This window comes from Vanacampus margaritifer, chromosome 12 (assembly GCF_051991255.1).
Source record: "Vanacampus margaritifer isolate UIUO_Vmar chromosome 12, RoL_Vmar_1.0, whole genome shotgun sequence".
Taxonomy (NCBI): Eukaryota; Metazoa; Chordata; class Actinopteri; order Syngnathiformes; family Syngnathidae; genus Vanacampus; species Vanacampus margaritifer.
In genome coordinates, this window is record NC_135443.1 from 4,775,759 (window position 1) to 4,788,270 (window position 12,512).

The 12,512-nt window shown below is 40.8% G+C and overlaps 2 protein-coding genes across 20 annotated transcripts in view; one reads left to right on the forward strand and one right to left on the reverse strand.

Moving 5' to 3' along the window:
• The window catches only part of LOC144061098 (methylated-DNA--protein-cysteine methyltransferase-like), a 237,800-nt gene extending 233,188 nt beyond the window's left edge, over nucleotides 1-4,612 (forward strand). For 14 of the 16 annotated variants that reach the window (XM_077581191.1, XM_077581205.1, XM_077581206.1 and 11 more), the window contains one exon: nucleotides 2,822-2,931. The gene's annotated coding sequence lies outside the window, so the exon portion shown is untranslated. Of the gene's footprint in view, nucleotides 1-2,821; nucleotides 2,932-3,758; nucleotides 3,890-4,458 lie in introns of those variants that run through there. The other 2 variants (XM_077581193.1, XM_077581192.1) reach the window with 2 other exon arrangements.
• LOC144061097 (transcription factor COE3) overlaps nucleotides 1-4,728 on the reverse strand; it is a 95,477-nt gene extending 90,749 nt beyond the window's left edge. The window contains exons 1-5 of one of the 4 annotated variants that reach the window (XM_077581187.1): nucleotides 4,042-4,728; nucleotides 3,709-3,865; nucleotides 3,560-3,623; nucleotides 3,403-3,458; nucleotides 1,920-1,993 (exon numbers count right to left, since the gene is read on the reverse strand). In XM_077581187.1, coding sequence (XP_077437313.1) covers nucleotides 1,920-1,993; nucleotides 3,403-3,458; nucleotides 3,560-3,623; nucleotides 3,709-3,865; nucleotides 4,042-4,172 — 482 coding nt within the window. In that variant the 5' untranslated portion in view covers nucleotides 4,173-4,728. The remainder of the gene's footprint in view (nucleotides 1-1,919; nucleotides 1,994-3,402; nucleotides 3,459-3,559; nucleotides 3,624-3,708; nucleotides 3,866-4,041) is intronic. The other 3 variants (XM_077581186.1, XM_077581190.1, XM_077581188.1) reach the window with 3 other exon arrangements.
• Between the last annotated feature and the right edge of the window lie 7,784 nt (nucleotides 4,729-12,512).

The following is a 12,512-nucleotide window of genomic DNA, read 5'->3' on the forward strand; positions in this document are numbered from 1 at the left end:
TACTGTATATAATAGTAACTTCACCCATCAGTGGTATTTCCCGGTCATATTGTTATTAATAGCAATAATTATGTGTGGCCAGAATATTAGGAACAGCTCTCAGCATGAATCAATACACGTCGTGAACAACTTTCACTGCTTGCCCATACACGACGACTACAAACTACAATAAAAAATTTTTTAAAAAAAACATGTTCAATCAAGTCCACTTATAGCTCATGTATATATAGTTATATTAGTGACCGCATCATTCAAAAGCAATACACCTTCGTAATAGGTTACCAAAATATTAGGAATAACTCTCAGCCATGATTCAAGAAGCCACGTACAGTCAAACGACAAAACTCAAGAGATCACAAACGGCATTATATACTCTGTACTGTACATTAGCGAGAATTGTGGTCTTACAGTTAATAATAATAACACAGAAATATGAACACTACGTGAATCATAAAAGGCAGCCAAAATATTAGGCACAACTCTCAGCGTGATGCAAATCCTTTCTAGTATTACATCAAAAAGTCAGCATGACTTTGTAATCTAACTATTGATATTAATAGCAATAATGATCAATCAGTGCAAATCATAATATTAGGAACGTCCGTCAGCCTCATGCAATACACTTCTTTACACACACACACACAAATTCTTAAATTAAGTGACAATTAAAAGGTTATTGGACATCCATCACTAATCTTATCAATTGAGCACTTTAACGTTAGCAGTAACAATAATGTGGGGCAATATTGGTCAATAGGCGGGCAAAAATATTAGAAACAGCTATAAGAAACAATATTGTCATGTAACTACTCTCAACTGGATCATTTGTCATACATAGTTATTAAAACCACAATATAGGCAGCCAAAAAAATAGGAACAGCAATACACTTTTCAGCAGTCATGTATTGGATTACTGCCCATATATGGTTATTAATATTAGCAAACAAAATATTAGGAACAGCTCTCATGCAATGTATTTATTTGTACGACCAACACAAATTACAATAATTAACATGATCCCTTAATGACATTACTGTCATATATGGTTTTTTTTTTATCAATTATTAGAAACAGCTGGTGATGAAGTGCATTTCTATTACCAATGCAAATTACAATAATAAATTCGAGCCCTTTGCTGTAATATAACGACTCTCAAATGGATTACTGGTCAAAAGTACTTATTTAAAATAGCAAGCAAAATATTAGGATCAGCTCTCAGTGCGATGCAGTGTCATAAACCTATTGTAAAAATTTACACCTTCTCGCTCAGCGTCAATTATTTATTTATTTATTTTCTTAGCAGCACGTGTCGAATCTGTAGTGTGCCTAATGTTCTGTCCACGCAGGATATTCCGAGTGTGACAAACAAAGTGATGGATGCGCGTGCAAATTGAGTGTGAGTGATGAGTTTACGCAAGGGGTGGGGGGGGGGGGCAAGGGGGTGGCAAAAAGAGCATATGATGCATGCGCTTTTCAAATTGAAACAATACAACAGTAATAATAAAAAGGGGGAGAGGGAGGGGGTGAGTAGTATCCGAATTCAATGCTCGCAGAGCTGCAGTCACACGCTTGGGGGGGGGGATCAAGGAGGGGATGGGGGGGGGGGGGCGACAATAACAACAAAAAGCGTTTGGGTATCGGTGACAGCGCAACGTGAGACGCGAATGCGCGCGCAAATTGCTCAAAGGTTCGCTAAACGTCGCTGACAGCTCCGATCAAGTGTCCAAAAAAAAAAAAAAAAGAAATAGGAACAATCATACAAAATATATTTTCGCTACATTACAGCGCATGCGGCTTATCGTTTAAAAACTTCGCACCCATTCTTTTTTTTTTTTTTGTATGTTGAGTCACACGTCACACAAGACCAAATTTTAGAAATCAAATATAATAATAATAATAAAAACAAGTCGTCGTCTTACCTGCACATGATTTCGTGAGTCAGAAGAACTCTGCACATTTCCGGATTCTTGTCTTGGCCCTCATAAATGATGGCCTTTGGAAATAAAAATTAAAATGTCAACATTAGAAATACATCATTTTCAACACGCCATTTTTAAAAAAAAAAAATCACATTCAACATTTTACTATCAATTCTTTATGTATGAGATTATTTCTAATATAAGACTAACACATAAAAAAAAAAAAATTTCTCTTTTTAAGCTTATTGATAAAATTCCAAATACTAATAATTCCAATGTGTATTGTTTTCCCTCCCATTTAATCCACTTAAGACGGACAGACTGACAGGGGTGTGTGTGTGTGTGGTGGGGAAGGAGGAGGAGGGTGGGGGGTGTATTTTCGCTCCAATAGAAGTGTCATCAATATGCTTATAATCTGGGGATATTTGGGGGAAAGTGTTAATGGGCAATCTGTTGTTTATTTTTGAGCCGCTAACAATGATCTTTTCTGTGGATAAAACGCGCGCGCGCTCGCGAGTGAGCGAGCCGAGCGGCTGTCTGGCGGTGCACGCTCGAGTAATTTTTGAGCATTGGCTGAAACAGATGGCGTGGAGCGATCACTTCTGCCGCCCTCCCTCCAGCCCTCCTCCTCCTCCTCCTCAGCCTCCTCATCCTCCGGTTTCTAAGGAGACTCATCCCTCCTTACTCTACACCGCAACACTTTGGAATGAAAAAGTATAGCGATCGTAAATAAATTAAATTTAAAAAAAGTAGCGATCAGAATAAATCTAATTGATAACGAGCTAATCAGAATTATCGTCATGTTTTTTTATTTTTATTTTATTTTTAAAGTGGTGGGGACATATAATTAAAAGTGATATTTTACTTCATTTTATTTTATTTTAACATTTTTTTCCTTATAGGCCGATGATCCCTATTGCTTGAGATTGATGTGGCCATTTTGCAGCCGAGGAAACCGAAATCCATAAATTGCTTGTTCTGCGTCATTGACTCGGATCATTGGCGGAGGAATGTGAGTGTGTGTGAACGCCGTCAAGTCACGGCTTTATTTCTTCAATTAAAAAAAATAATAATAATGAAATAAAATAATTAAAATAGAAATATAATAATTTGGCTCCGCAGGCGAAATAGACGGCGTGCATTTATGTGTGTATTTCAATTTCTCCTTTAAAAAAAAAAAGGAGCAGGTGATGAATATAACATGCATGGTCTGCATTTATTTTTCCTCTTTTTTTTTTCCTGAGATGGGTTTCACCTCTCAACCTGGGCGAGAAAAGGGATCATATGGAGCAGACGTCCTCTTTAAATTTTTAATGCTGGACAAAGTGAGTCTCGCAGGCTTTCCGCTTCTCACGTTACGTCTTAAATTGAGTCTTTTTATTATTATTATTATTATTATTATTATTTTGTCGGTGGTAGCGTTTGTTTGTTTTTCTCCCGGCGCATGCACGTGCGTGTGTTTTTACACCCCCATGCAACTTACCTGTTTCGTCATGGAATCGATTAGCCGAATGTAAAGATCCTGTTCTGTCCTGACGCCTGGATCAACACAGGAAATTGATTTTATTATTATTATTATTATTTAATACATATATGGTATTATTAGAAATATCATGCCAGGTGTTGTTGAGTCTACTCACCGTTACTGTACAATAATTGTAGTTTGTAATGTATCCCATTGTTGGTTTTTTCACTGGTTGGCTCCTGCAAGGGAGAAATCAATAAAGCAATAAACAAAAAAACTAAAGTGGATAAAATTAATATTTTTTAAGGGTGGGGGGGTTCTTACTTTTTCTTTCTCCACAAAGTCGACAAAAGCCGTCCTCTCGATTTCCACAGGCTGCCCCTGTCTGTCGTACAAGGCCAGCACGAAGTGGAAGAAATTGGACTTCCTGAGGTTGGACGGGGGCTGCTTCTCGTAGTGCGCCCGGGCCAGGCCGACTCCACTGCGGGGTGAACAAGGACACACGGTGGGGGTCGCTCTGGTTCTCTCGCCTTCCATCTCGGCATTTGGATTCTTAGGAGTCCAATTGCCGAGATGGAAGCCGGGATGGAAGTTCGACTCGGATTTTTTTAAGGGGTTGAGGAGTGGGGGGGGGGTCACAATGATGACCCTCGGTACCTTTGCGCGGCCGTGTTGGCGTCCACGACGCCGGCCGTGTGCATCCACGAGCGCACAGAGTTGAGCCCGCCGAGCGGTTCCTCCTTCATGGTCGTGCCGCCCCGAGGTATCGTCTCCTGAATCCCAAACATCGAGCTTCCTGCGTGGGGTGGGAAAAGATTACAAAAAAAAAAAAAAAATAGGTAGCGGTGGTGGGAGTGGGGGGAATCAGGGTCCACGCCACGCGTGTCGGCTTATCCGTCCAAAAGTCCACGCAGGTCCGCTCTCCCTCTTCTCACCGTCCGCTGTGAACAATTCTCAAAAGTGCTCGAGTGGGTTAAGAGAGATATCCACACACGCGAGCGAGAGAAAAAAAAAAAGCAATATTATTGTTTTGTTTTTTAGCGTGGAGGAATAAAAAAAAATGACTGTTCGTAGGTGATGCTGCTCTCAAAGTGGACACATCCCCGAAGCACCGGCGTCCAAAACCTTCAGGACTTGACGAGGAGGAAAAAAATAGAAAAGCCCCACTCGTGGCGTTGAAAAAAAAAGGTAGCCTCTTCTTGTTCTTCTCCAAACACTGCTCGCCAGTGGAAGGAAGGTGTTCCACGCTACACGCGAGATGTGGAAGTGGCGCTGGTGGAGGAGAAGAGGGGCCCCGTTCGCGTTCGCGTCGCGTCGGCGTGGTGCTGGCGTGGCGCACGCTGGATGGGAACATGCAAAACTAAGCCCTCTTTCCCCGAGGACTGCACTCTTTCCCGGGAGCCAAAACTCTAAACCCACGGGAGAGGCGCCGTCACGGGATGACGCGGGCGAAGGGGCGGGGCTTTGCCCATATACGGAGGCGTGACGCTTCCTGTTTCCAAAGCGCGGAGCGGAGAGAGAATTTCGACTCGTCCACTTTTCACCACCTCTTCCATTTGTAGGCCCCTCCACATGTGGTGAGTTTTTTTTTTGAATTTTATTTATTTTTTTATTTGAATCACATGCAACGAGGGGGAAAAAAATAATACATTAAAAAATGAACAAAATGTCAATTTCATGTAATCATACAGTTTGCAAATCCTAATCGTGTTAAAATGACACTTCCATATAATATCTTCTTTTATTACACGCAAGTGCCGGAAAATCAGTAATAATAAGACACATCTTCATCTTTTTTTTTTCTTTCTTTTTTTTTTGAGGAACTGTCTTGCATGCTTCTCGGTCCGAGCAGTTCGCTTCATTAGTGGTGAAAAGGAGGATGAGGAGGAGTAGAAGGAGGAGGAGGAGGAGGGACGCCTGCTCCATCCTGAGCAATCTATCTAGCCGGTGCTGAGGGTTAATAGCTGCTGCCAAAGATAAGTGAATTATAAGCTGTTGCTTTCACCTCCGCGCAAATCTATTGCCAAATTGAGCTTTTCGCACACGTGCTAAAATCATAAAAAGAGCGCGCGCAAATTGACGATATTTTGCGCTTATTTAAGAAGTTAACCTTGCTTTTTAAAATCTGTTTTGTTTTGTTTTTAAAGGCAAATCCCTCTTTAGGGATCAGATACTGTTGAGTGGAGAGAAGCCGCCATGCACACGCACGCGCGCGCGAATGCACAATGTGTCGGTATAACGACGGCGTCTTTTTAAAGCGTATTTGACAACAAATGCAGCTGGCCCGGCTCGTTGTGGACATATTAGCGGTGGAAATGAATGCAAATCTGTGTGCTGCAGCCATCTGGACGTGCAGAGACGGAAAGAGGGGCATCAGCTGAGCCCCCTTTACTGGGGTGGTCTTCACATGCGAAAATTCAAGGCAAGAAAAATGTGGTTATTTTTAATATGTTAGTGGAAAGATGCACAAAAAAACTCTTGTCTCCCACTCCCGTCTTGTATTGACCTCCACTGATATCAAATCAAACTCCCAATGAGGGCTTCCGGTGTGCACCCCCCCCCCCACTCCCCGCCACCCCCTTCTGTCTTTGTGTGTGTGTTGAATTTACGGGGCGAGGCCCTTCATGATCTCCCCCAAATTTGCATGTAAATGGCCGACATCAGCCTCCACGCGTGCCAGGGGCCAGCGGGCCTCCCAGATGTCACGGCAAAGTCAATCAGCCGGCCGCTGCCCAGCTGTCCACATCCACGCGCGTCCCAACACTTCACGTGCAACATCATATCAAATCCGTTTGATTCGATTTGATTTTTCAAGTCACTTTTTTGTTGCAGGGAGCTCACCTGCATTGTGATATTTGCTTGGATGATTTTTGTCCAAGCAGCCCATGCAGGCTTAGCTTTATTAAAGGGATCTTTTGTCGATTAATTATTAATTACATGCACGCCCACAGTGCCTTGCAAATTCTTAATGATTAGACAAGCAGCCCACGCAGCAAGCCTACATTTTTTGCTTGCACTGGAAACTATACTTTTGTTATTGATTTTTTTTTTAATGGTAGCTCTTTGACTGCAAAGCACGTTTTAGATGCATATTAATGATTATTTCTTTCATTAAAACATATTCTAATATCAATTATGATTATTTAGACATATTTATTCCACCCCAAATGCATTCCTTTTTTTTCTCATTGTACCTTTCAATATAAAACATTTGAATGTTTGTGTTATAAAAAACACACACATTTTCAATTATTCCTTAACTAAAACACAATTTAATTGATTTGTAATGATTAGCACGTTTTAATTTATTCTTTACAAATTCGAAATGCCACCAAAAATATTTTTATTCTAACATTTGTATTGATTTGTAATGATTATTTCCCTGTGTTTCTTTCATAAAAATAACAATTTGAACATCATTGATGTATAATGACTATTTCCCCATGTCTAATCTTTTCATTCATTCATAATGTTGTTTCCCTCAAAACACATTTTTATTTCAAGATGTTCATTTTTATAATCACGTTCCCGCGTTTGTTTCGCCACAAACACATTTTATTGCAAATAATCATTTTCTCGTGATTATAAAACACGGGGTTTTTTTTTGTTCATTAAAATAAATGCGTTCACATTTAGCTGAAAATTAAAATGAAAGCATCCCCATTTCACTCGCACCAAACACATTAGAAAGAGACATAAAAAGGACAAATTATGGATTTTTTTTGGCCTTTTTTTAGGATGGTAAAAATGCATTCTAGCCATGAGGAGTGATGGGATCGATTTTTGTCGAGCTGATAGACGGACAGCGCCCCTCTTTGGCAACACTCATTTCTTTTTTTTCTTTTTTTTCCCCACCCTCCCACTTCCACAGGAGCCAAAATCTCGACGTGGATTTTTAGTGGGGGAAAAAGACCGCTAAAAACGGACGCTAATTATGCTTACATGCTCATTGTTTTTATTAATATTATTATTATTATTATTATTATTATCATTGCCATTTATTACACGCTTGAATTTTTTTTATTGATGAGTAGAATTAATCAAAAAGCCTAATTGTGTTTAGTGAGACCAGCACGCGTGGGGAATAATAATAATAATAATAATATATGTAGAATTGTGTAGTGACGTCACGTTGGTTGGCCAACTTAATTGTGTGCAGTGGCGAGTTGTGTCAAGGGCATCAATGTGTGTGTGCGTGCGTGCGCGCCATTTGCATTTCCATTCTGCTGTGGAAATGAGAGACTTTTTTTTTTTTTTTTTTTGAACCCGCGCGCGCTTTCGAGCCTCGCGGCGCAGTCTGTGGGCGAATTACATTTTAAAAGAAGGCGAGAGAAATTAAATAAGAAACCGAGACCACTTCAGGGCTATTAACATCTAAAATATCCCCTGGAAATTTCCACCGAAATACACATGACCAAAAAAAAAAATACCCAGGGTGCCATCACTCTCATGCAGACCCCTCCCTCCTTACGCCCCCCCCCCTCCAATCCAATCGCGGTGGTGTCCATCACGGCTTTGTGGAGCTATCCGGGACTGATTTAAATAAAAGTTGGGCGCGTTCTTGAGTGGTGTCAAAGAGGAAGAAGGCAATAAAATGTGATTATTCAGCCATAAGTGGAAACATATTAACGGGATGGACAAATGAAGACTTGAAAAAGGTCACATTTGAAATGTCATTAGTGGGCGGGGCTGTGGTTAAGAGCCTATTGGATGTAATAGAAGCAAAAGGGATCATAAACATAAAGCATGGGCCATAAATGAATTTCAATCATTTTGGTTAGGAAAGCAGTGTTCCTCCCCTCAATTAGAATTTCTTATAATTTAGGGGAGGGTGGGGGGTGGTGGGGGGGGGTCAGAAAAGTTCCATGCCTGGTGTCAAAAGATGTTTGAAACTACAAACACATCCAGTTGTGTTTACCTTGTTCAGTGCTTTAGAAGAGGTGATCGTCATGACAACACAGTTGCTCCCAACAATCGGAGTGTCCCACACTTAAATGCAAGAACGCAGCCATGCTTGCCGCAAACCTTTCAGTCACCCAAACAGATTTTTTTCTCCCTCGTTCCCTAAGATCAAGGGAACCATTTTGAAGACACCGACGATGTTACGATCCAAGGAAAAAAACTTGGGAGTTTGGATTTAAACTTTTCGGACCCGCCTCAATGAGACTTTTGCTAAGTGAGAATCAAAATCTTTTACACCACTTTTGCCAGTTTTTTTGTTTTGTTGTGACAAGAACAGAAATCATTAACCTAAAAGCATCATTGCCAAAGTCAACATTTTCCCAAAACAAGAAGACTCCAGTTGGCTTCATTCAAGCTTTGCCGATTATGATAACCTAAATGATTAAAAATCTAGAAAAAGCACCCCCCCCCAAAAAAAAATAAATCACAATTTATTCTTAATATTTTGCAATTTTAGTAATTTAATAAAAAATAGCTAAATATTATTATTTTTTAACTAAAACAAAAGATTATTTGAGGTTATAATTAACAGAATACAGTATGTTAAAATGACTTAGGCAACTATGCTAGTAGGCTAGCAAAACGAATAATGCTAATACACAAATCACACACAAAAAAACTGAAAATTAACTGAATGTACCCAGCAAAGTTCACCTTGACTGCTTATTTTACACTGTAATGTGACTTTTTTTTATGTTTTTATTTTATTTTTAATGGCATTCAATCCCACCACTTAGTCGCTTCTTCCACTCGCAACAGTGACAAAATATTCTCCTGTCAATACATTTCATCACGATACGTCATTAACAGAAATGTGGTGCTAATGAACCCGCCTCCTCCTGAGTGTGTGTGTGTGTGTGTGTGTGTGTGTTTTATTTATTTTTTCCCCAGTGATAAAGCGCGACTTCTTGCACTCCGCCGGCATCAGTGCCAAACGCCGAGGTGCGTTGCTATTAACAGAAATGTTAATTGTGATGTCACGGGAGCGGGAGTCAAGGTGAAAGCGGCAGAAGACGAAGAACAAGTGTACGCTAAAAATAATCCGGCAGCACACAATGATCCTGCAGAGTCGTGTTAGTGGCGAGGGACCTTTTTTATTTTCAGAGGTGGAAAAAGAGGAAGTCAATGAATCGGAAAGCTACATTTTTTTGTTGTCTTTGTTTCAACAGGCCTTGTTTTCCCCCGCAAATTGTATAATGCCGCTCTTTGTTCTACACGCCACATGAATAGCATGTCCTGAGCGAGCACACACACAAAAACACACACGGACCAAGTGATCATCTTGAGGAAAAAAAAAAAAAAAAAGAGAGAAGAAGCAACGCCCTGGTGCTCACTTGGCCTACTTTCCAGTGGGAAGGGGAGCGCCGTTCCGGGGAGGGGCGGCCGCGGGAGAGTGCCGAGGATGTTAGCGCACTCTGGGAAAGCTAGCGAGAGTGATGCGAGTCAACATCGGCAACCTTCTTCCCTCAGCTCGTTTGGCCTCTGTGTGCTTCCTGTCCTCGTTTCACGACGAACTTCCTTTTCTACGACGGCGATGTAACCCAAATTTGTACCAACTTGTATTATGTTGTCGTCTATCGCTAAGCTACGCTAACACAGTAGTAAAGTCAGAATTGACATGAGGTACTGCGTATCCAAACGTGGAGCGCGCCAACGCATATTTACGGTGACAAAAACGCACTAAACTCAGGCCTGGCAACAACAAAAAACATCTTAATTTAAATGTCTCATACATGAGTATCAGAATATTATTTCCACTATTCGCGGATTGTCCGCATTTTGTTACCTATATCATTTAACGCTACCTCATTACGGCCGTAACACTTTTTGTTACTGGTATTAAAAAAAACAACATAACTGCTTACTCATGGGCAGCGGAAGTTAGCAGAGTCAGACGTTAGCCGAAAGCTAGCGACTTGAGGCTAACCACGATTTATTTTATTATTTTTACGAAATTCGGATCAGTGGCGAGAAACAAGGACAGTGGCACAAAGTCATCATTGCCAGATTTTTATGTCCAGCTCACTGAAGCAACCACCTTCGCTCCTGGCTGCTTTCCTGGATTTTGACTGATTTAGCAAGGTCCACAGAATATTGTGTTCTATTGCTATAAAAACATGGAAACCTACCAAAAGAAAGATTAGAGTCTCTTCTTTCAATCAGGAAAAAAAAGTATATTTGTCTCTGTTTCTGTTTTGTAGCAATTAGCATTAGAATATAGCTAGGTTTCATCATTATTCACAAATCTGGGGAAATAGCTTTTTGCAACATGGCCCTGGCTGATCTCTTATACTTTGCTGCCACCTGCTGATTGTTTTTGTAATAACTACCATTGCTTCAAGCATTCTCTTCAGTTCAGAGGCTGCATCAAAGCGTTCTGTATGCTCTAGCATAAAAATAAAAAAGTATAAATCGTTCTTCGGGAGCATGGTCATATTTAAAAGAAAAGAGATTGGGAGCAAATGAGTAAATAGCACCATCTGGTGGACTAACTTGAAATCTTATAGCGTGGTCGATTTACGGCGCAGTTCCTTTTCAATGTAAAATGCATTTGTTCACAAGTTGTAAGAGGTTTTGCTAACACAGTGGTGAAGTCATAACGGATAGAAAACAGTCCAATCAAAAACAGAAAGTACGTCCCTAACCACATAAACCTCCTAACCTCAAAATGTCTCTATCGTTCTAAACATCCGAGCCTCTTGTACTCTTGTTTGACTTTGCAATTGAGAATCCTACAGAAGCTTAACGGCCGGGCTAAAAAGGCAGCCAAACTCCGGCGCGGGATTTCACTTGTCAATTCCTGTTGGATTTGAGCGGCATTAGGACGCGCGGCTCAAGCCATCTGTTAATCGATAGCGCGACAGGTCCGCGCCGCCGCTCGTTCGGGCCCTTCAGGTGGCGGCTCGGGTTACACGACACCAGGTCGCGTAGGGGCGGGACAGACGGCAAAGCGGGCGCTCCTGAGTTTGCCTTGACAGACTTTGGGCGAGGAGCGGTTCTAATCTGGGGCTTGGTGTACAGCGCCTAACCAAATGTCGACATCTGCGAGGGTTTGCGCCAGGAAAAGCTCCTCGGAGGAAGAGGGGATCATCATCTTAGCTCTCCTCACCTTCAAGCGCGCCCGTCGGGCTTTAAAAGGCAGATGAAGAAATCCTAACGTAAACACGCCGAGTCCGGTTTTCAAGGCGTGCGCGACACACGAGGCGAAGGGGCAACCTTGGCGGATCGCTAAAGGGCTTGACTTTTCGCTGCCCCTGGATGTAAACATTCGTGTATCCGCATACACCTGCAATGTACGTCACGGGTGTGCAAACTTTTTCTTCCAAGTACAGAAAAATGGAAGGATGACGTTCTTCACATTTTATTATTTACAGTAACACGCTAAAACCAGTTCCTCATATGCTCGGCAAAGCTATACAGTGGTGACTTGGTCCAAATGAAGAATCGTATCTTGAAAAGCATGTAGGTCAGGTCACTCGTATCTCAAGGCAACACTGTATTTATTAAAGATATTAATAATTTTTTAAAAAACAAGAACATTCTGTAGTAAAGTGACGACCCAGAGCAGAAAATGTAGCAAAACAATGTCATCCATGTTTCCTGCTTGTGGAACTGAATTATCTTTTTTTTTGTCTGAGCATTATGAACGGAAATGTTGTCACTTTTTTATTTGTAAATCGTTTCTTTGTGCTTTTGAAAATCTAGTAAGCTCTGTAAAAAAAAAAAAACTTTGTGGTAACAGTAGTTTTAATTTCGTTTTGTACCCATTTTTTCTTAACACTGTGTGTATTTCAAAGAAGAAGCGTGAAAACAGGAAGTATTTCAAGTCCAGCCTCGTTTTTGCTGAAGACAATCCTCTTTAATCCTGCTTTTTACGCCTACAGAAAGTGATGGCTGTAGGTTCATTTTATAATGTACATCTTTGGGCATGACTATTGATGTAAATTGTGAGATGATACATTTTTTGTTTGGGAAAAACGGGTTTACTTTACTGTAAACATACAGTAGAAATATCAATACACTGTACAATATTTTTGTCTTATCCTTTGATCTTGCTCTCTCTCAATATGTTGTTTTTAAACGTGTTGTTATTATCTTAAAAGTGTGTTTAGAGACCTTTAAAAAAACAGTGCCATAAAAGCATGCATACAGAATATTTAAATAGG